The sequence below is a fragment of the Saccostrea cucullata genome, unplaced genomic scaffold (assembly GCF_032062105.1).
Source record: "Saccostrea cucullata isolate Sc308-1 unplaced genomic scaffold, CSIRO_AGI_Scuc_v1 ctg5983, whole genome shotgun sequence".
NCBI lineage: Eukaryota > Metazoa > Mollusca > Bivalvia > Ostreida > Ostreidae > Saccostrea > Saccostrea cuccullata.
The window spans coordinates 5952-28092 of NW_026929732.1; the positions used below are offsets into that span (position 1 = coordinate 5952).

The 22141-nt window shown below is 32.5% G+C and overlaps 1 protein-coding gene and 1 pseudogene across 1 annotated transcript; both read right to left on the bottom strand.

Annotated features, from left to right (window-relative positions):
- Positions 1-3371: 3371 nt before the first annotated feature.
- LOC134282050 (complement C1q-like protein 3) lies at positions 3372-12631 on the bottom strand (annotated as a pseudogene).
- A 926-nt stretch (positions 12632-13557) lies between these two features.
- LOC134282049 (complement C1q subcomponent subunit B-like) lies at positions 13558-15508 on the bottom strand. The gene is made up of 2 exons (XM_062764480.1): positions 15305-15508; positions 13558-13986 (listed from the first exon to the last, which is right to left on the bottom strand). The coding sequence occupies exons 1-2, from the start codon at positions 15498-15500 to the stop codon at positions 13589-13591; spliced, it is 594 nt and encodes a 197-aa protein (XP_062620464.1). The 5' UTR covers positions 15501-15508; the 3' UTR covers positions 13558-13588.
- Positions 15509-22141: the final 6633 nt, after the last annotated feature.

Below are 22141 nucleotides of genomic sequence, written 5' to 3' on the forward strand. Positions count from 1 at the left end.
TCCCCAGTGATAGTTTGGTCGGGAAACCAACAATGAATAAAATATGAATGCTGGAAATATGCCCTACGCACTTGGCACCACTTGGTTGTGCCACTACAGCCCTATTCTGTACCACTTATAACTTAAAGCGATTTTATAAGACCCCTTAAGTTGCCCCAGTAATAATTTTCGAAACATACTTCAACGTAGTTTACACTCGTGCCATACTAGTATTTCGGTTTACATTCGTTTGAGTAACCAAATTTCAGGTTAGCTTATTGGCACTGTCGTATTCTTGAGGTCCCTGAAAAAGTTGAAAATGGATTTTTTCCTGAAATAGTCTACCGTTTTCTAGTGCCTATTTATTCAAGTAGATTAAGCTGATAAGTTAATATATTTTTTTTAGTTATTTCCTGATCATGACAAGGAGCACACGGCGAGTGTGCCCTGTCAGCAGGGACTGCTCACTCCTCCATGGCACCTGATCCCATCTCTGATGTTTCGGAGGTCCATGTTTGCTCTGCTCCTATTTTGTATTTTTGCCTATTTTCAGCTTACGCGGGTTATGTAGTTTTTCTGCAACAGCTGCTTCCGTTAATTCCAGTAATAACAAACAAAGAAAGCATTTTATTGTTTAAATTAACTTCACTTCTGATCAGAGTGGATTATTTATACAATAATTTCATATAAAATACATTATAGCTGGGTTTTGCTGGATTGTTTATCAATTTTCATATATCCCTAATCTATACAGAATCATTGCATTGTTTCCCTAGTCTATGCAAAATCATTGTCTTAATGTAGAGAATTGAAAAAAAATCGTAAAAATCACAGCATAATTAAAAGCTGTCAAAATTTTCCAACAACCTATTTTTTCCTCCAATAGCTATCTATCTCTTTTCAAACTACGCCCGAGCTTTAATTAAATTGCATTTAATAATGATTTTTTTTTCTTTTTATTCTTTTATACAGGAGTCATCTTGAATGTGCTTTCCAAATTTTAAATGATGTAAAATTAAATGAACTAAGTATATTTATTTGGCAGAAATGGTTGGTGTGATGGACTGTAAATGTGTTTCCTTGGGTTGTTGACATTACTAAACAAGTTTCTCTCTTCTGAGGACTATCAGATTATGCATTTTTGTTGGTTTAATAATACATATCTAAATCCCAAACGAAATCCATTTCAGTGCTAGTTTAAGTAATTCCTACCTAACGTATAGAACACAATTGATAAGTGAAAGTTCCTGAAATATGTTGTGTACATTAAATTACTTATGTGTCAGCATTTTTGTAGTGTTTTAAAGTGTTAAAGAGAGAGAACAAGAAGCTGTGGTCTAGAATTTATGGTCCATATTTATGATTTTTTATCTTATCCCAAAATCAGAGTTGGAAAAAATAAAATAAGTATCACCCTACTCACTAGACTCGATTTCCCAACTTGACTTTGAATGTTTTATTTTAAATTGATATGGTTGTTTAACATACTTGTACATATAGTTTTTTAAAAGGCAACTATAGCATTAAAATTACAGTTTTATGCCTCTTTTTAATAAATTGCTTATTTGCTTTTTAATCATTAATTAGCACTTATTTTATTAATGATTGACTAACTATACTTAAAGCGACACCATGACGCACAAACGTGAAAATTGACAAACATAGAACATACGCCTGACCCGAGCATATTTTTTCAATTTCTAAAAATAGTAGGTTTCAGATAATTACATGTTGTGGAACCTACAAATCACTGGAAAAAATTATATTTTAAATAAAATATATGGAGATAAGGAACAGTATTCAAGCTCGAAAGTCCATTAAACAATTTAAAAAAAAAATAAGAGCGGAGCAAACACACACCTCCAAAACATCAGTGGTGGAATCAGGTGCCATGGAGGAGCGAATATCCCCTGTTAAACGGTCACAACCGCCGTGTGCTCCTTGTCATGATTGGGTTGTTAGATTACCATTAGCGTCTTTTCAAATATGAAATTAAACAGATGTGTTAGACCCTGTGGTATCTTTTATCTCAAGCTCACCTGAACTTATCGTATCGATATAAGAATGGATATTATTATTATTACTTGAAAATACGTCGTCGATACATCTTAAAGTCGCAATGGGGGCTGCAGGAAGTGTTTTCTTTTCATTTATAAGATTTTGAATAATTTCTTCTTCATATGAATACAAATACAGGTTTGCTATTAAGGAAGTTCTAAACCCTAACAAAAAGTGCTTTTTGGACTTAGAGAAAATTATATCATATTAAATTGTACATGTTGTGTGTATTTGATTCATTTTCAACATATGGTACCTGCCATAAATCTGCAAGAAAAATGTTCTAAGACAATGGACTATGGGTGAACAGAAAAAGTGTTATATACTTACATTGGGAAATTTTATGGAAATAGAGGATTCAATTACTTATTCTTGGTCTAAAATAATGCTAAGCAACTCTTCCCTAAAATGTTTATAATTCCATACACTGTTTTGTATTTGGTCATGTCAGCATGTATATTTTACTACCACCAGTTACTAGTACCTCTTGATCAGCATTTTATTCATACTTCAAATTATCGGCATGTTTTGCATCCATCATTTTTCAGATTTATATTGAGAATCGAAGACCGCCATTTAGTTTTATAAGTTCATTGATTGAAGGCCAGAAGTCTTTGTGCAGCTTTAATGTCTGTTTTGTTTGTAATTGCTATTCGTTATATTCACATTTCATTGTGGTTGACCAAGTGCGTTACTTTACTATTATTTTGTTATGATGTTAATAATAAATCCATATGGGCTCACCCGCAAAACAGCTTCAGTTCCTATGTTCTTTTTCAAGTGCGAAAATTAGATTTTTTAATAGTAATTATTACAAATATAAATGTCGTTGTTGTAGTTGGTGAATGGTGGTGGTGGTGATTTTGTGCTTATTTTCATTTTTTGTATGTTTTACTTTTCATCTCATTATCTGGGGTATATTTTGGTAAAATCTTAATCCAATCCAGTTTTAAAGCTTTGGTATTAGTTAATTAAGTCATTATTGAGCAGATAGAAAAGACATTTTCATCTTAACTGCTCTATCTTAAATTTTAAAAAAATACCAAAAGTTGGCAAAAATCAGGTTTGCTCTTTATCTATTAATTAATTACATCAATTTGTAAATTGTATTATGATTAATAATCCTATTTGAAGATAACCGGAGTATTCTGACTTTGCTAAAATACAATAATAACATAATATATTTTCTTTTCATTTTATTACTTATACAATTTATTCAGAATCATAATGCTTAAACAAACTCTTTTCTTTGATTTGCTTGCCATTTAGTATAGCAGTGTTCCTGAAAATCCTGAGGTTGCACCCTTATATATTTGAAGATTTGCACCACTTACATTATCGACTTTTACATGATCACCACGCTTAAGATTAACTATCTCAGTTCTGCTTGTCTGGCCCCATCTACCTCCATAGTGAATTGACCTAAAACATTTGCAACAGATTTATTGTTTACTTTCAAAGCAAGCCAGGTTTCCACACTGGTAAGAGTATCAACGACAAACATGTACATTCCCGCCACTGGACACACGAAGACTCCTGTTCTATCATCATATCCATTACCATCGTTTGTCAGAATCTCATCGTATCTAATGGTCTGTCCTTTACCAAGTCTAAGAATTTTGTTCCCAATATAGACAGAGAAACTTGCTCTCTTTTTGTGATTCAAGGAATCTGCATATACTTTGTCTGCAATTTAAAACAATGTTCATCGTATATTTACATCAATCATGCAGAATGTAAAAAAAAATAATTGTATAAAACATTAATATGTCCATGAAAGTGAAACTTTTCTTGCTTATTTTAAAGAAGAGATCTGTTTTCAAGACATTCAAAAATAATCGATCTTAAAAGTTGTCCAGTTTGGAATTTACATTCAGGCATTTCCTAGCAAATGCAGTCGAACTATGTTATTATCCAAATCTCCTAAATCTTTATATTCAGGTTATCATCAAATGAATAATGTAAAAAAGTCTTTCTTTTTTTTTTTTGTGGTTTTTCTTGTTTTTTCGTATTTTGAATATAAATCATATCTATGGCAAGCCCTTTTGCTATTTATTCAGGAAATAAAATTTATCGTAAAATTACAGAGATATCTCTTTAAAAATAAATATCTCCCAATTTAAAGAGATATCTCTCATTTTTAAGAGATATTTCTATGAGAAAGAGTTATCTCTTAAACTAAGAGAGATGTCTCATATACTTGGAGAGATATCTCATACTAGTACTTAGAGAAATATCTCTTCCACTTGAACAGATATCTCTTTTTATAAGAGAGATATCTCTTTCGTGAAAAGACATATCTCTGAATGTTGAAGAGATATCTCTCTCCTAGAGAGATATCTCTTTTACTTTTGGAGATATCTTTCCAAGTTTCAGAGATATCTCTTAAAGTAAAAGAGATATCTCTCTTAGTTCATCTTAAGAGATATCCCATAAGGTAGGATTCTTCTCTTGTTTCTGACTAGATGAAACATTCAAAGTATATTTGCTTATATGACTTATATATTGAGGTGTAAAGGATTTAAAAGACCATGTTTTTCTTTCCTCGTTACAATTGTACAACTTTAAATAGAAATGGTAAACTGCGTTTGAAAACTAGCAGGGACTATACTTTTGGCGGAATAGTGGAGGCTATATAATTAGTGTATTGTTGGTATTTTGAGCACTTTTAAGTCAATCATCAATTGGGATCATCCAGGTAAATCTCAATTAACTTGTATAAATTATACAAACATCGTCTATTAATTAATCAGTTTGACGTACCTGGTTACTCTTTTTTTTAGAATTTTTAAAAAACTCATAACTTCTAATAATGACTTAATAATTACAGGTCTTCCTGTATTTTTTGCGCATGCGTGAGATAAAGCGGTAGTCTTAAAAAAGGCTCCGAATATTTTTTTAACTTTTTCTGTTATTTAATCGTTTTAAGTCAGTGAAATATTGGGATTTTGTGTCTTATATCCATTGGAAAGATGATGTTCGGGAATGGAGCCTGGAACCGCGATGAAGAAGACGAAGAAACGAAAGAATAAGAATGTAAACATCAGTGGTGAGAGTGAACAGAAAATTCGTGTGAGTACCAATCAAGCTTCAATACCAAGAATCCACAGTATGGATCCTCAAAATGCTCAAATCAATGCAAGTATGTGCAATCCCGCCATTATGCAACACTCAACACCTAATGCAAGTTCAAACTATCAAGGAAACGGCCAAAACGGTCAAATCAATCAGTTCAACCCATATGGGCCCCCAGGTCCTCAAGGTCAGTTCGCTGGTTTTGTATCACCAATAGCCAATCAACCGAATCAACAACAATTCGATATACGTGACGCTCTGAAAGCTATGACAGATAAATTGGAAAACGTGTCAAACAAACTGAACAAACTCGATCTAATTGACAAAAGATTAGGGGAATTAGAAAAAAACGTCATAACCACAAACGATGAGCTAAGGAAAATGAAAGCTAAAATGGGTGACATGGACGAGGGCCTGCATTTCCTAAGCAAACAATATGAAGATCAACGTAGCGAAGTTAAACAAATAAAAGAATCGGTGGTCCAGATCAGGAAAAGATCAGAGGTCATGGTCGAAGAGAACAAGACTGTAATATCTGAGCTCCAGACAGTGAAAAACAATTTATTTGACCTGAATGAACGACACCTGGATCTCCAAATGCGCACAATGCGGGATAACCTTATCTTTGACGGAATCCCAGAAGCTCAAGAAGAAGATACAGAGGCAGTTTTGAAAGAATTTATCCACACTGTAATGGGAATCGAGGAGGAAATCCAGTTCCACAGAGTACACAGACTTGGAAGGAAAATTCCAAATAAACACCGCCCAATTATAGCAAAATTTGTGTTATTTAAAGAACGCGAGAGAGTAAGAAGAGAGGCCCCCACCACGCTAGTCGGAAAACCATTTGGGGTAAATGAAAAATATCCAATGGCTATAAACGACCGAAGGAAACTACTCTATCCGCACTATAAGCAAGCAAAGCGACAAAACAGAAAAGCGGTGATGGTCGCGGACAAGCTTTTTGTCGATAGCGTTAGAGTCTATCCATCAGACCCACTGCCCGATGACAGACTGGTACCAAACCGTAGCCATTATGCGCCTGCCATCCCCATGGAATCGGCACCCTCTTCCAAATACAGATCAACTCTATGCCTGAACGTCACGCCGCCTTCCGCCAGCAACCCAGAATTACGCGTTGCGAACACGGAAGACTAGGATTACCATAGAGAGCAAAACACCGGATGTGTAAACATTGTAAATAGTGATAACGACTCTCTCACCTCTCCAGCAATAATGAGTAATTCAGAATTAAAAATTGTAAGTTTGAATGTTTGTGGGCTCTTATCTAAACTTCAAATTGTAGAATTTATTGAATTTATCAACCAGTATGACATTGTTTGTTTAACAGAAGCAAAAACTGATGAAGCGGACATTATCGATATTCCTAATTTTACAGTATTTAGTAAACATAGGTCAAAATTAGCAATACGGAAATCTGGTTTACTGAACTTGTATGTTGAGCTATTTAATAGAATATTTGATTCTGGAATAATTCCCTCACAGTGGACTAATGGCAATATAATACCAATATATAAGAACAAAGGTGATAAATCTGATCCTAAAAACTACAGACCAGTTACATTAATAAGTTGTTTGGGTAAATTGTTCACTTCCATTATAAATGAGAGACTAAATAACTATGCTGACAGAGCTCAACTTATCTTGGAGAACCAAGCCGGTTTTCGAAAAGATTTTTCTACTCTGGATCATATTTTTTCATTATACTCACTTATTGAACTGTTTAAATTATATAAAAAGAAACTATACTGTGTTTTTATAGATTTCGAGAAAGCCTTTGACTCAGTCTGGCGATTAGGTCTTTGGAATAAAATTTTATTGAACAATATAGATGGCAAATGTTTTAAAATTATAACTAATATGTATAAGGATATTAAATCTAGAGTAGTAGTTAATGGAGTATCATCAGAAATGTTTTCATGTATTGTTGGAGTAAGACAAGGTGAAAATTTATCACCATTTTTATTTGCACTGTATTTAAATGATCTTGAAGGTTTTTTGTTTGACAAAAATGTAAAAGGTTTGAAAAATCTGTCTGAGAAAATTGAAGATGAACTTAATATATATCTGCGGCTTTATGTTTTACTTTATGCAGATGATACTATTCTATTATCAGAATCCCCTGAAGATCTCCAGTACCAACTTGAGATGTTTGCTGAATACTGTAAAAAATGGCATTTGAAAAATTGTTGAAAATTTTAAATACTTAGGAGTAACATTTAGTAAAAGTGGATCTTTTAATTTGAATATTAAGGATATGTATGAAAAAGCTACAAAAGCAATGTATGGTGTTCTTGGAAAATGTAGAAAACATAATCTTTCAATTGACTGTAAACTAGATATGTTTGACAAAATAGTGAAACCAATTTTGTTATATGGTTGTGAAATATGGGGATTTTGTAATGTTGCTCTTATAGAGAGACTTCATCTAAAATTTTGTAAGCATATATTAAATCTTATAGGTCTTCCACGCCTAATTTTATGGTGTATGGAGAACTTGGTAGATATCCTCTATCTATTAATGTTAAAACTCGTATGATTTCTTTCTGGGCAAAACTTGTGGTATCACAAGGCACTAAAATGTCATCAAAACTATTATTTGTGTTAAAAAAATAATGATATACCATGGTGTAATGCTGTTAAAAATATTTTGAATGAGTGTGGATTGGCTTATGTATGGCAACAAAACTCGATTAATATTACATGGTTAAAGAATAAGGTGCAAAATATTCTTGTAGATCAATTTAAACAATTGTGGTATAGTGATATGTATAATTCACCAAAAAGTCTTAATTATAGATTGTTTAAAAAGTCAATAACATTTGAGAAATACTTGTGAATTTACCTCCTAAACTTTCTATGAAATATTGTATTTTTAGAACTGGTAATGCTAAGCTTCCAGTTGAAACAGGCAGATGGTATAATATTGTAAGAGAAAACAGAATTTGTCACTTGTGTTTATGCAAGGAAATAGGAGATGAATTTCATTATTTATTTAAATGCACTGACCCATACATTAAGAATTCTAGATTAAGGTCATTGGCAACGAAGGGTTTCCGGAGAAAAAAGGTTTATACCCAGGTTTCTTTACTTATGTAAAAAAGTCATTGAGAGTGATCTCCCGTATGGAATTCTCTAGGCGCTGGAAATAAAGAAAACATATGTAACAGACTGAGAGGTAAACAAAAACACGTGTGTTTTTTATCGGATATATTCAACTCTACAGTAATAAAAGAAAAGCAGCGATGGGTTTGTTTACATTGTGTTGAGGGGACAGACAGTTAACAGGTCGTCATTTAGAATAGGTAAATGATTGCTGGGAAGTGCAAAGTTGTGAAATAATTATGCTGAAAGTGTTGATAGCTAGGTTGACCGAATAAGAACGATTCCATAGGTTATGTGAATGATACACCATTAAAAAGTTACTATAAATCCTTGCAAAAATGTTTTTTGACAGTTCGTTTCCAATTAAGTAAATTATAGAATAGAAACAAACAACCACTCTCTTGATCATTATGAATATTGATTAGATGTTATTACCGTAAAGGGAAGTAACTCAAAATTGAAGAACAGTGCCGGTATTTCAGTGTTTTGTTTCAATATTCGCATTTTCAGCCAAATTATATGCATGTCATCGGAAATAAGGTTTCAACAATGTGTTTTATGTATAAACCTTATAAAATAAATGGGTTGTAGAGAAAACGTATGGTTAAAAATAATATAGGCCCATTTTATCAACATTTTACATAGGAAATGCATTGAAAATTGTAAAAACATTGATTTGACAAAATCTATAAAGGAAGGCTGGCTTGATGGGTAAAAAGGACCTGAATTGAACATGTTTGGTACCATTAAACCTGTTCAAAAAATCTTGAAAAATTCTATACGAAAGCCAAAAACGTTGCCAATGTCCTTAAATCTATTGCCCAAGTATTATTACACAAATCCTAATGTTTTTAAGTTTGACCAACTATTTAATTTGAACAGCAGGGAAAAATTAATTAAGTTATGTAAATTTATTGGAACTATAATAGAGAGAGTCGGCTCTCTTGGTCTGTGACATTGTCATTTTTTTTTCTTTTTTTTCTTTGTCTCACGCATGCTTAATTAATTAATTGTAAATATTTTGTGTTATATCCTCTCTATACTGTTTTGTACAGTTTATGAGAATAAAGTCTTGTCTTGTCTTGTCCAATTATACCCATGTTTTCAATCTTTGACACTTTCTTCTGTTTCATGTCCTTTAAATAAAACTTCGACTTCTTAATACACAATACATGTATACTTTCACTTCAATTATGATAATTTGAGTTGTCTCTCTTTGTTTTCGGTAAATGCCAGACGTGCACGTGATGTGCCTAAACAAATTTTTTATAAAACATGAGAATAAATGAAGGGCACCGTGTATATAAAGGTACATAATTAAAAAATATACATTATGTAATTTGTTGCATTTTTTATATAGTAATTATTTAAGAACTCTCTCTCTCTCTCTCTCTCTCTCTCTCTCTTACTTCGGGTTTTCGGACACATTATTTATAGGTAAACGCATTCAAAGTAGTGATCTATTCATTCATTCTATCTTTATTTCCCCCGTAGGAGATTGCATGAATATGAACATTTCAAATCATATAAACATTACAAAAGGAAAATAGAAAAAATAAATACATATGAATTAGGAGGAAAAAAAAATAAATGTGTACATTATATTACATTAGGAAAGAACAAGGTTGCTGACTAGAGCGATATACAAGGTAGGAAAAAAAAACTAGGTTGCTAACAGTAAGTATAGACAGGTCACTCTGTTCTCCTACGCAACTGTCTGTTAAACCATGCTGCAGTATCCCTTAGGAAACGAAAATTCAACATATGTAAGCTGGGACCATCAAAATGAGATAAGGTGCTTGAGATTAATCTAGCACCTAGCAGAAAAAGGTATAGGTCACGTGGACTGAGACCGGAAAGTTCGGCATTTAATATGATATCAAAGTTTTCGATCAGAGTGTCCCACCACGCTTCGCGGATGGCGGTTGTGCCCAAGCAGGTTATAGAGATGTGCTTGAAAATGTTCCTGAAGTTTCCTTCGCAGAGGGGACAAGGTTCTGGAGGAGAGTCTGAAAGAGTCCATAGCTTGACAATAAATTTACAAATTTCTATTTCGTGGATGTTGCTTGGAATTTCCCAGATAGTTTGCGGAGATTTCCCTGCGGTTATAGTATTGAAGAGAAGAAAGGACGGATCTGAGTACATCCGTTGACGTCTTGATTCCAAATGTACGTTGGTGACAGCTGCTTTAACATATCTTTTCCACATGTATTTTGGGGGGAAGTAACCATCTTGTAAGTATATAAGGAGGTACTGATGGAGGTCATACTTATGCAAAAGAGCCATGACGTCATTGATAAAGCCATAATGTTTAAGTTCGGGAGACTGTAAGTAAGAAAAAAGCCGATGGAGGAAAATCTGTTTCGTTAGAGTTTTGCTATCCAGTTCACACAAACGGCCGAAGAATTGCAGTTTTCTTTTGTCAATTTCAGACGAAATCGGAAAAAGTCCAAGTAAGGATTCACAGATATCAGATCTGGTGTCTTTTGGTAGACCAACAGCATGCTTGCATATGAAGTGTTGAAAAGTGCTAAGGGTTTGCAGATCCCTTTGACGTAAGTTGGACCAAAGTTCACATCCGTACAAGGTCGAAGGGAGTACAATTCTGGTGTAAAGCCGTGATATGGTGACTGGGTTAAGGTGTTCTTGTATTTGGAGGGCAAAATAAGCCTGTCGTCCTTTCCTGCATGCATTTTCAATTTTCTCGGTATGGATGAGTTTGGATTGAAGAAGAATTCCTAAATGGTTGTACGTGTTAGATAAATACACAGGGTCTGGACCAAGAAACCATACTTTGGAGGGCAAAATAAGCCTGTCATCCTTTCCTGCATGCATTTTCAATTTTCTCGGTACGGATGAGTTTGGGTTGTACGTGTTAGATAAATGCACAGGGTCTGGACCAAGAAACCATACTTTGGACAGTTTATGAGAATAAAGTCTTGTCTTGTCGTGTCCAATTATACCCATGTTTTCAATCTTTGACACTTTCTTCTGTTTCATGTCCTTTAAATAAAACTTCGACTTCTTAATACAAAATACATGTATACTTTCACTTCAATTATGATAATTTGAGTTGTCTCTCTTTGTTTTCGGTAAATGCCAGACGTGCACGTGATGTGCCTAAACAAATTTTTTATAAAACATGAGAATAAATGAAGGGCACCGTGTATATAAAGGTACATAATTAAAAAATATACATTATGTAATTTGTTGCATTTTTTATATAGTAATTATTTAAGAACTCTCTCTCTCTCTCTCTCTCTCTCTCTCTCTCTCTCTCTCTCTCTCTCTCTCTCTCTCTTACTTCGGGTTTTCGGACACATTATTTATAGGTAAACGCATTCAAAGTAGTGATCTAGAATTTTACATCTGATGATTTTAATTTTTACGGACATGTTCAAGTCGTAAAAAATTAACGCATAAAAATTCAAATCACCCTTTTCTGACCAAAATTCGTAAAAATTTGCAGCAGTAAAAATTACCCGTTATACAGTATCTCTCTAAGGTATAAATATATCTCTAACTGTAAAAGATATATCTCTAATATATATATATATATATATATATGCTATAGAGATATATTCTTATTTGAAAGAAAATGTTATTTAACGAATAAATAGTAAAAGGGCTTGTCATACATCTCTGATTTATATATATGTTCCATGTGTAAATAGATTTATTCCATTTTATCATCTATCTGTTCCATATGTAAATAAATTTATAACATTATTTCATCATATTATCCTATACCATACTACCATTATATTTAATTTCATTTAGCTGAGAAAATTATTCAGATTCTCAGATTTTATTAGATTCATCCTTTCTATGATTCCAGACTTCTGTTTCCTTATTTCGAACTTCAAATGCAGCTGGTCTCCCGTGTGGCGCAGTGGTAGAACGTCTGCTCTAGAGTCGCGAAATAAAGAGTTGATCCTTTCGTCGCGGGCTCCAATTCTAATGTGGTTGGTGGAGACCGCTCCTTTGGATGAAACCAAATAAATCAAGGTCCTGTGTCGCAGTATATACTAGCACGAAAAAGATCCCTCCCTATCGATAGCCGAGAGTGCCAAGTAAAGGTATAAATTATGAACCCTCCAACAACAAGTAGTGATGTCTCCATATGAGTGATAAAAATCTCAAAAGGGACGTTAAAAAACAAACAAATGTAGCCGTCACTGTAACACTTAAGTAGGTCCAAACATTCTTATTTAAATGTTTAAAATGTACCTGATGTTGAGAGTTTGACCAGTTCCTTCAGAGCTGTAGAGTCCAGTGTAACTGTAGCCTTAGCATTTCTGTAGATCAAGGACTTTATGGAGTCAGGCTTTGTCCGTGTGTCTGTCTGTGTCCCTCCTGATGCAGGGTAATAATTATTCCCAAAATGTAGCATATTAACATCATAACTTAAAGATATGCCCCCATTTTCTTTTTTTAAACACTATGCATGAAGTAACTTAAGAGAGCAATCAGACCATCATCGCGTATTTATACCAATATAAGTTGCACATGTTACAGCATAGTCTCTTGCAATAAGTCCATCATACTATCATGTAACACAAAGGCTTGATAACAGAGTTTAATTTTTTTGTATCTTGCATTTGTATTTACATACTTTTTACAAGAGATTTGGTCGCTGGCTAACTGACTTGTTTCCCATTGTACCTATGATTCAGATTTACCAATCAGCTGTCTGTAAATATAAATTGAAATCAACACCTCGGGCAATCATTAGGGTGATAATTAATCATAAAATGTAGTATCAACATTTTTCAACATGTTCTAATATTTAAACAATTTGCAAAATAATAAAATTAATATATCTGAAGGGGAAAAACATGATGGGACCTCGGTTTATAAGGTCTCATATGAAGGACCAGTCTCCGCGTCCCACACTGGGATTCTAACACGCAACGTTAGGATTAACTCCTTACTCTGCGATTCTAGAGAAGACACTTTAAGCACTGTGCCACGCAGTGTGTTAATTTCAAATGAAACTACAATTGGTTTCTTTTTATCCACTTTTGAGCCTAATTTAATCTTCCTTGACATATAAACTTCTATTAGATGATATCATCAAGTGTAAGTGGTGCAGAACCTAGCAAACTACCTGATTATATTCTAGAAATGGTTGGTGTGATGGTTTGAAAATCCTGTTTCCCAGGACTCCTCTTATCAAAACTTTTCATCAATTTCTTGAATGTAAAAATTATGTTTTTTTAATCAAACAAAGATATCTAGTGCATTCGGATTTTACTAATATACATTTCTTTCTAAAACATTTTTGTATTACTTTTACTCATTTATTTGACCGTATACATTATTTACTTTAATGTCATTGGATTCTTTATTAGTAAAGCAATGTTCCAGTAAATCCTGAATATCCACGGTAATGGATTTTACTACTTAATACTGCTTCCACTTTGACATGGTCGCCCTGCTTTAGCTTCACTATCACTGTTCTGCTCGTCTGATCCAATGTATCCTTTCCAGGCTGTCCCCTATATACACTCGCTACAGTTTGCTTGTTTACTTTTATGGCAAGGCAGTTCGCTACAGAAAGACTGTCAACAACGAACATATAAGTTCCTGCCACTGGACACACGAATACTCCTGTTCTATCATCATATCCATTACCATCATTTGTCAGAATTCCATCATATTTAACGGTCTGTCCTTTTCCAACAGAAAGAATTTTGGCCCCAACATAAACAGAGAAACTGACACCTCGCGTTGGTTTTGAAGAACCTGCAAATATATAAATCTATGGTTGTTTTTTTTTTTCAAAATCATCTTTATACACCTGGATATACTATGGTTCTCCTAGAAAAACTGCGATTATTTCAAAATATACGTATATTTTGTTTTACCGACATGTAAAATAAAGTAAAACTTGACAATATCTTTTTGTGCGAAACATAGTATTTTAATACAGTATCTCTTTTTCAAGATAAAATTACTGGTTGATGATATCAATTAGATGTAGATTTAGTAGATGACTTAACATTAACAATACGATATTATTATTGCGAATCATATAATGCCTACTTCTTTTTCAAAAGATATCTTTCAATTAAAAAATGAATAACCTACATTTCCTCAATTTTTTTTAACATTTTCAAGGAACACCGGTGTTGTAGAGTAGGATTTCCCCCACAGCTATCTCCCCCCCCCCGGAAATTGTACTCTAGAGTAGGATTTCCCCCTGAGGGGAAATCTCACACCAGAGCCAAATTTTCCCCTCTTTCTTTCTCAGAGTAGGATTTCCCCCCTCATTATAGAGTCAACATAAACCACGGCTGCAATGTTTTTTTATGAAAAAAGATAAACGACAAGCATAATTTTTAAAAGGTTAAGGGGTGTTTTTGCTTAATGTTGTGAGAATTTTCTAAGCATATATTTCAAATCATGGAATCTTACCCAAAATATATAGCATTCAAAGAAGTGTAAATATTCTCAAAATATGATGAAACAAACAAACAATGGATGTTTGGGTTGGTATTTATTTTTGGACCTATTTTGGTTGGCAATGATAAACTTTCTAAAATATTAAGAAATTGTAAACTTACTATTGTGTTCAAATTTCCACATTTCTTATTAATCTAAATATTTTTGTCAAATTAAATCTCCTTAGACCCCATTATTGTAAAACTTTTAATGAAAAATTAAAACTTGTGCGTTTAACATTGTTCATTCTACTTATATAAACAGGACTTAAGTTGTTATTTTCAAAATATTTGACAAAAGTTTGCATCATCTATCCTTAAAACAAAACAATGTTCATTTTTTCAGTAGAGTTTGAACGAGAATGTATAAATATAAAATGAAATTCCGGGGGAAAAGATTTTAGGGGGGAAAGCCTATTATACAAGACCGGTATTGATTTTCAAATGTTTCGCATATATCTTTCTTTTTTTTTAAATACTGTTAAAAAAGTATACAAAAACAAAAAGTTTGGATTGTTTAATAAGAGAGAGATTCATTTCTCATCTGATTTTTTCCCCAAATCTGTTAGTATAAAGGAAGCTTTTTTTTTTAAATTTATATGGAAATTCTAAAAATCTACCTGATGATGAGAGTTTGACCAGTTCCTTCAGAGCTGTAGAGTCCAGTGTAACCGTAGCCTTAGCATTACTGTAGATCAAGGACTTTATGGAGTCAAGCTTTGTCCGTGTGTTTGACAGTGTCCCTGCTGACACAGGGTGATATACATTATTGACAAAGTGTAGTATTAACATCACAAACGGAAGATATGATATCATCTTCTAACTTTTTAAAAATCCGCAAAAAAATAAAACTGATATATCGAGAACAAACCCTTACATATATAAAGACAAAGGTTTCATCTGTTACAAGAAAGGGCGCACGCAACAATTTCATTAAAGTATCAAGTTACACAAAAACTTGATTTAGGGCAACATTTCTATCTTTGTATTAAAAGGTACTTCTGTTATAAATAGTCACTGGCTAACTGATATTTTTGCCCTTGTATCCATAAATCAGAACAACCAATCAGTTATCAATGTATTTATAATTCAATACCAACTTAGGCATCCGCTCCTCCATGATACTTAGATTTTAATATATTTTAATATAAAACTTGTTTGAGCTTTTATAATACATGTACATGTTATAGAAGCGAATCAAAGAGATCACTTAGAAAAGAAGAAAGATGGCCCAACAGCAATGTAGCTAACCCGACAATGGATAATATACAATTAATAGGTAAACCTTGTACCAGAAGCTGGTTAACATCCTGGATCCCATATCTAGTCCTTCATATTTTTACTTGGGGAGGGTTCCGGGAGATACCCATTGACTGTCAAAAGAAACTGACTTTACAAGACCAGAAACCTATAAACATAGCCCGGTAAAAATCGGGAAAACCCCATATAAAACAGTACAAGTACTATTAAAAGAATAGTTCGAGAAGCTGGCTAACAGACTGCATCCGATATTTATGAATTTAAATCTTCACATGAGAGGGTCTGGGAGAGGTCTTCGAATTTTTAAAAGGAATTAAGTTTACAAGACCTGACACCTACATTAATTTAGCTTGCCCAGTCAAAATTAGGATGAACGCATACAATACTATTTTAAGAGTACAAAGTTAAAGGAGCTGGACAATATCCTGGATCCCATATTCAAACCTTCATAATTTTTCAGGGGAAAGGATCTGGGATAGTCCTCTTGACTCTCAAAAGGAAGAGAGTTTACAGGACCGGGAACCTTTTGAGCTGGTATGGTCAACATCGGTGAAAACGTATATATATTGTTTTAAGAGTGCCATAGTTCGAAGGACTCGGTAACACCGTGAATCCCATATTTTGATATTCATATTTCTACAGAGGAGAGATCTGGGAAAGACCCCTTGACTGACGAAGGAATTAGAATATGGCAGAAATAATTAGTGTGATGGGGTGGAAACGTATTTTCTTGGACTATTGACATTATTCACCAAGTTTTACCCATCAAAATGCAATCAAATTATGTACTTTAGTTGGTTCAATGATACATATTCAAATTCCATGCAAAATTCATTTCAGGACAAGTTTAAGTTATTCCTAGTTAACGTATAGAATACGATTGATAAGAGAAAGTTCCTGAAATATGTTGTGTATTGTACATGAAATTACTTTTGTATCAGCATTTAGCAAAATTGTCTCTCCAGTGAGTGTTTAAAGGTGCAAAAGAGAAAGGATGTGAAGTTGTGATCTTAAACTTATGGTCCATATTTATGATAATTAATTTTTCACCCACTTCAAAAATCAGTGTTGGTCAAATTAAGGTAAGTCACTCGTCAGCTTTTTAGAAAAGTTCACGCAGAAGCTTTTACTTCAAAACTACTTATTAAAATTCAATTTTTATAACATATTTAAATTCAACAATGTAAATTTTTAAACATGCAATGAAAAAACTGCTCAAAAATCTACAAAGAAGAAAGATTTATGAGGGACTATTTCTTTTGGTGGAAGGATATTTAGCAGAAAATTCTGCAAATCTGCACATTTATAAAATTTAATGTAATGGAAATTTAGCCTCACATACTTTTACTCGGAGAATATTTTACGTTTTGATATTGCTAAAAATATTTAATATAGGTCTTAATTTATATTTTTAGACTAAGTTTTACACCTTCCCTCAACAGACTTTTCCAAAAAATGAAAATATATTAAAGAAGTCAAGGTCAAATTTACACCATTTTTTGCCTGAAAATCACATATTTTGACAAATATTTCAAAATTAACATCACTGACCCTACCTTTTTCTTTCATTATATTAAACTACTCGATACTTGTGACTAATGAGCACTCAAGTCGTAAAAAGTTTGATATAAGAAAATTTTTTATTGCCTATTAAGTTTTTAAATACCCCAAATATGTTATTTTTTAGTGCAAAAAGGTCACACAATAATTTACGCGCATTAATTTGCAAGATTTGTTTAATGATAAATATTATTCAAACTATTTTACGTAAAATAAGATTATAATTATTGCCATGCTTACATCTAATCAAATATAATAAGGGTTAAAGTAATTAACCAAAGAGATGAAATTTAAGTGCAAAAAGGTCAACTTAAATGTACCGTAGATCAGTAGGATGCACACTGACCCCCTATTTTCTTTGACATTTTGAGTTACACTTTATGAGTACTTATCCAAAATATACTTCTCAAAAAATCCTTGATATAACAAATTTCAGGAGTGACTTACCTTAATATGAGTATCATCATACACATCAGACTCGATTTGCAAATTTAACCTGGATTTTTTAAAAACAATTACTAGTATATGGTTCCTTACATATAGATGAAAAACAAAGCAATCCAAGCATTAAGATAACAGTTGTGTGCCTTCTTTAAATATATAGACTTTTTTATTTTTATGATTAATTAGCACTCATTTTATTCATGATTGAGTAATTATATTCGAAGCGATACAGGAATGCACAAACGTGAAAATTGACAAACAGAATATTTGCATTTCTCAATTTCAATTCCTGAAAGTAGAAGGTTTAGAAAAACAAGTTTCGGAACCAAAAAAATCTATATAATAAAGACACACCTTGAATTATATAAATGTAACGTTTTTCGACCCCCATTTGACCCCCCCCCCCCCCCCGGGTGCCAAAATGAAAATTCCAAAACCTTATTGCACATCTGCAGGGTACTTGACACCACCATCCTTTTCCCAATATCCCAAAAAATGTAGGAGGAGTTCAGGGAAGAAAAGTGTGACAGACGGACGGACGGACATGAGTAACAACAATATACCCGAACTTTCCTTAGAAAGTGCAATCATAATAACAATTGTATTTGCCAATGGAACACATATAAACTATTCATATCAGATCTTCAAATCATTATTTCACTAAAATCACTGTTGTATTTAAGATATACCTGATGTTGGAGTTTGACCAGTTCAGCTGTAGAGTCTAGTGTAACTGTAGCCTTAGCAATACTGTAGATCAAAGACTTTATGGAGTCAAGCTTTGTCCGTGTGTCAGACTGTGTCCCTCCTGACACAAAGTGATAATTAAGCACAAAATGTAGTAATAATACGAATGCTTCAAGATATTCAATCTTGCTTTGATTTTTTAAGCGGCCTCTCTACGACGTCACAACATGGCGTACTTCCGTTAAAAATAAAACGCCATTTTTGTCCCAGATGTTCTGTTTCAAATTCACTTAACACCGATAAATCACCGAGTATAACACAACATACGATATTGTAAATGGAACGTACATTGTATCACTTCGAGACGACAAGAGTGTCCTATATGTATCCTTTTTTAAAACGTGAATTGTTTGTCAATTTATTCAACAGGTCTGGACGATTTCCAAATATGGAAGTCAAGATCGATAACCGAAAGTTGCTATAAATGTACATCAAGTACACGTGATTATTTTTCTGTCCAGTCAGAGAACAGCATTTTTACACACCCCAAAACATATTTTAAAAGAACAAAAAGATAACACGTGCTTTTGTTTTTTTTCCTCAAAAAGATTTTTTTAACAAAAAATCTGTAGAAGTAAGATGAAAACTTTTGAAGAATAAGGTATTTCCCGCATTTTTACCGTGAACAATCTTGACATTTTTATCTCGGTAAAGAAAAAAAAATAATGCGCGATAGAATGTAATCGTTTACAGAGGTGAAAATCGCACCGGCAAGTTTCTATAAAGTTCAGTTATAACATTTACCAGAACATATTATGTGATGGTAAATATAATTTTGCTTAGCCGTCCGATTTTCATCAATAATGCTTAAATTCCATGTGTATAGATCAACTCACACAAGTGTTTATCGTATGGACTTACACATATAGTTTTGAATTATCACGGGTTTCATGAGCGCCGAAAACTTGGCTATGTAGACTTTAAATAGTCATAAGGAAAGGCGTATAACGTGGAGAAAAGAGAATCCTGTAGTTATACATGAATGCATTTTATCCCAATATCTTAACCTCACATATCAGAAACTGCATGGACTATTCTGTAATAAACACTCAAAAATAATAAAGACTGATATCTTTTCGATAAGATTTTATGTCAGGCTCTAAAAACTGAAAAATTACGTTATTTATATCAAATTTTTAACGTAAGTTAAACTTTTGGGATTGCTACCTCCCAGAGACAGATTTTTTTTTTATCCCACTTAAAACGTATTCTAAGCTTTCAAGTCGTGTTTGTTCACGGTAGAATTGTCATAAATATGATATTATTCCCAAATGCGCATAAAGTTTACAAAAAGTTTGTTCTCAAAAAATCTTTTGAGCAAAAAACTTAAAACCACGTGTTTTATTTATTTTCTCATGGGTTTGTCTAAATGCTGTTATCTGATTGGTCAGAAGGATTAGTGCCTTGTTTATTCTGTGTATTAATAGCAATTCGTGGTTATCGTTCTTGACATCCTTTTTTAGAAATCGTCCAGACCTGTTCAATTTCTATTTATTTAATAACTAAAAAAACATGTTTACAAACTTATTAGAATTAATATGAATTTTAGTCAAGAAAAATGATATAAAACATGGCTTGTCCATATGTTAATTCATCATTACGTGTTAAATTGCCATAATCTCCGAAATTTCTTCTTTTTTTTCAAAAAACATACATGCTGTCCAGCAAAATATAAACCCCTAAAATTCAAATTTGATAAGATAAGGCATATGTACCATCTAACCATCGTCTAGAGGATACTCTGTTCACGATTCCTATACACCCGAATGTGTGGTTATACCAGATGAAATTTAAACTCTTCATGAAATCCACAAAATGTTTTGACAGTAAGTGGAATTTTTTATGACTCAAACTTTTGATCAACATTGATTATCAGCTGTTTGTATGGAAAATACGCGGCTTTGAAACGAAGTGTGAATTTGGTTATAGGAATTTCGCGCTTTTGGCCATTTGCCATTTTTACATGTCATGTTATATCTAGCACTAGATAACACATGTAAGTTGGATAAAAACGGTACGTTAATATAGATGTACCTTTCTCAATACTGTGAATTCACTAAAAACATGTCTTTGTTTTGACTGTAAACGTAATGGTGTTCACTTAAATTTATTTGAAAAACAATACAATACGAAATTCTTTTAATGCCCTTTGTTTGCCATCTTTTTTCAAAACTTGTGCAACTTTTAGTAGACTTTATTTGAAATACATAGAAAAACAGTACAAAGATATTTGAGCCCACTCTTGAAACGGGTCTTTTTCACCTTAATTTTTGTGATGTTTGAATTTTTTGACAGTTTTTCAATTTTTTTTTCAATTTCTTGTTTTCATTGTTTTTACCCATTGATATTTTATATATTTTCAGATATTGGAGGAAATCCAACCAGACATTCTCAAGAAAATGCTGTTTTAAATTTTCTTTTGTCTATATTTGTAAATTTAAATAAAAAATATGTTGATTTTATTTACAACTTTGTTGGTTATTATTCCAATAGTTTATAACATTAAACTTTGAATATTAATTTGAAGCATAAAGCTTTTAAAAATATAGAAAGGAAGGGTTTCATCAAAATAAATAAAATATTTTTATTTTTTAATATTTCCAAAAAATAAAGCGAAATACTTTGGATCCTTATTGAGCCTATTATTAGAAACGAATGCATGCAACAAAAATCAATTATACTTCATAGGTGTTGAGATCTTTCTTCACCCAGGTAGTATTTATATAATAAGACATACATGTACATCTATGACAGTAAAAGATCATGCAGTGGGTTCATCAAAATATCATATATCTTGTGGCTTAACGTTTTTTATTTTATAATTTATATTTTTGCTGTCACAACTATTTCACCTTACGTTTACTATCTGGGATATGGAGTCTTGGAGTCAATAATTTTGACTATTTTTGTTTTGATTAAAATGAGAGATTTTTTCTTTCTTCCTTATTTTAACAATAATCTGTATACAGAATCATCCCAACAGAATCATATAATCATACGTACATACCATTCAAAACAGGCACATTTCGTTCGTACATTGAATCAAAGTACGCAAATATCGAGGAAATAAAACAACCATCAACTTTTAGTAAATATAACATGAAGTTTTCTTCTTTTTTTAAGGAATCCGAACACTTTAAAAATATGTTTAGCTATTGTAAGATAGAATAATTAAATCGACTTTTAAAGTTAAATGTTTTTGTAATTAGAAAAGTCACGCCTTAAAATGACATAGTTGTAAAAGACTGTCACCCTTTTACATACATGTATTTTTTTCAAAATGGAATTTGTCAATTCTTTTTATAATTGTTATACTATTAGAGATTCTTATACGAGTAATACAGAATATAAATCTTAATGCTTTTAATATCATACATACAACTTATTAGGATATTGAGAGGAAAATACGCACAGTATGTCGGTAAGTGAACTTCTCATTAAATATT

Bases quoted from the DNA above. Each gene is read 5' to 3' on its own strand.
- LOC134282049 (XM_062764480.1), bottom strand. From the start codon at position 15,500: ATGATATCATATCTTCCGTTTGTGATGTTAATACTACACTTTGTCAAT. The intron at 13,987-15,304 runs GTAGATTTTTAG...ATATATTTGCAG, and splicing joins GGTCAAACTCTCATCATCAG to GTTCTTCAAAACCAACGCGA.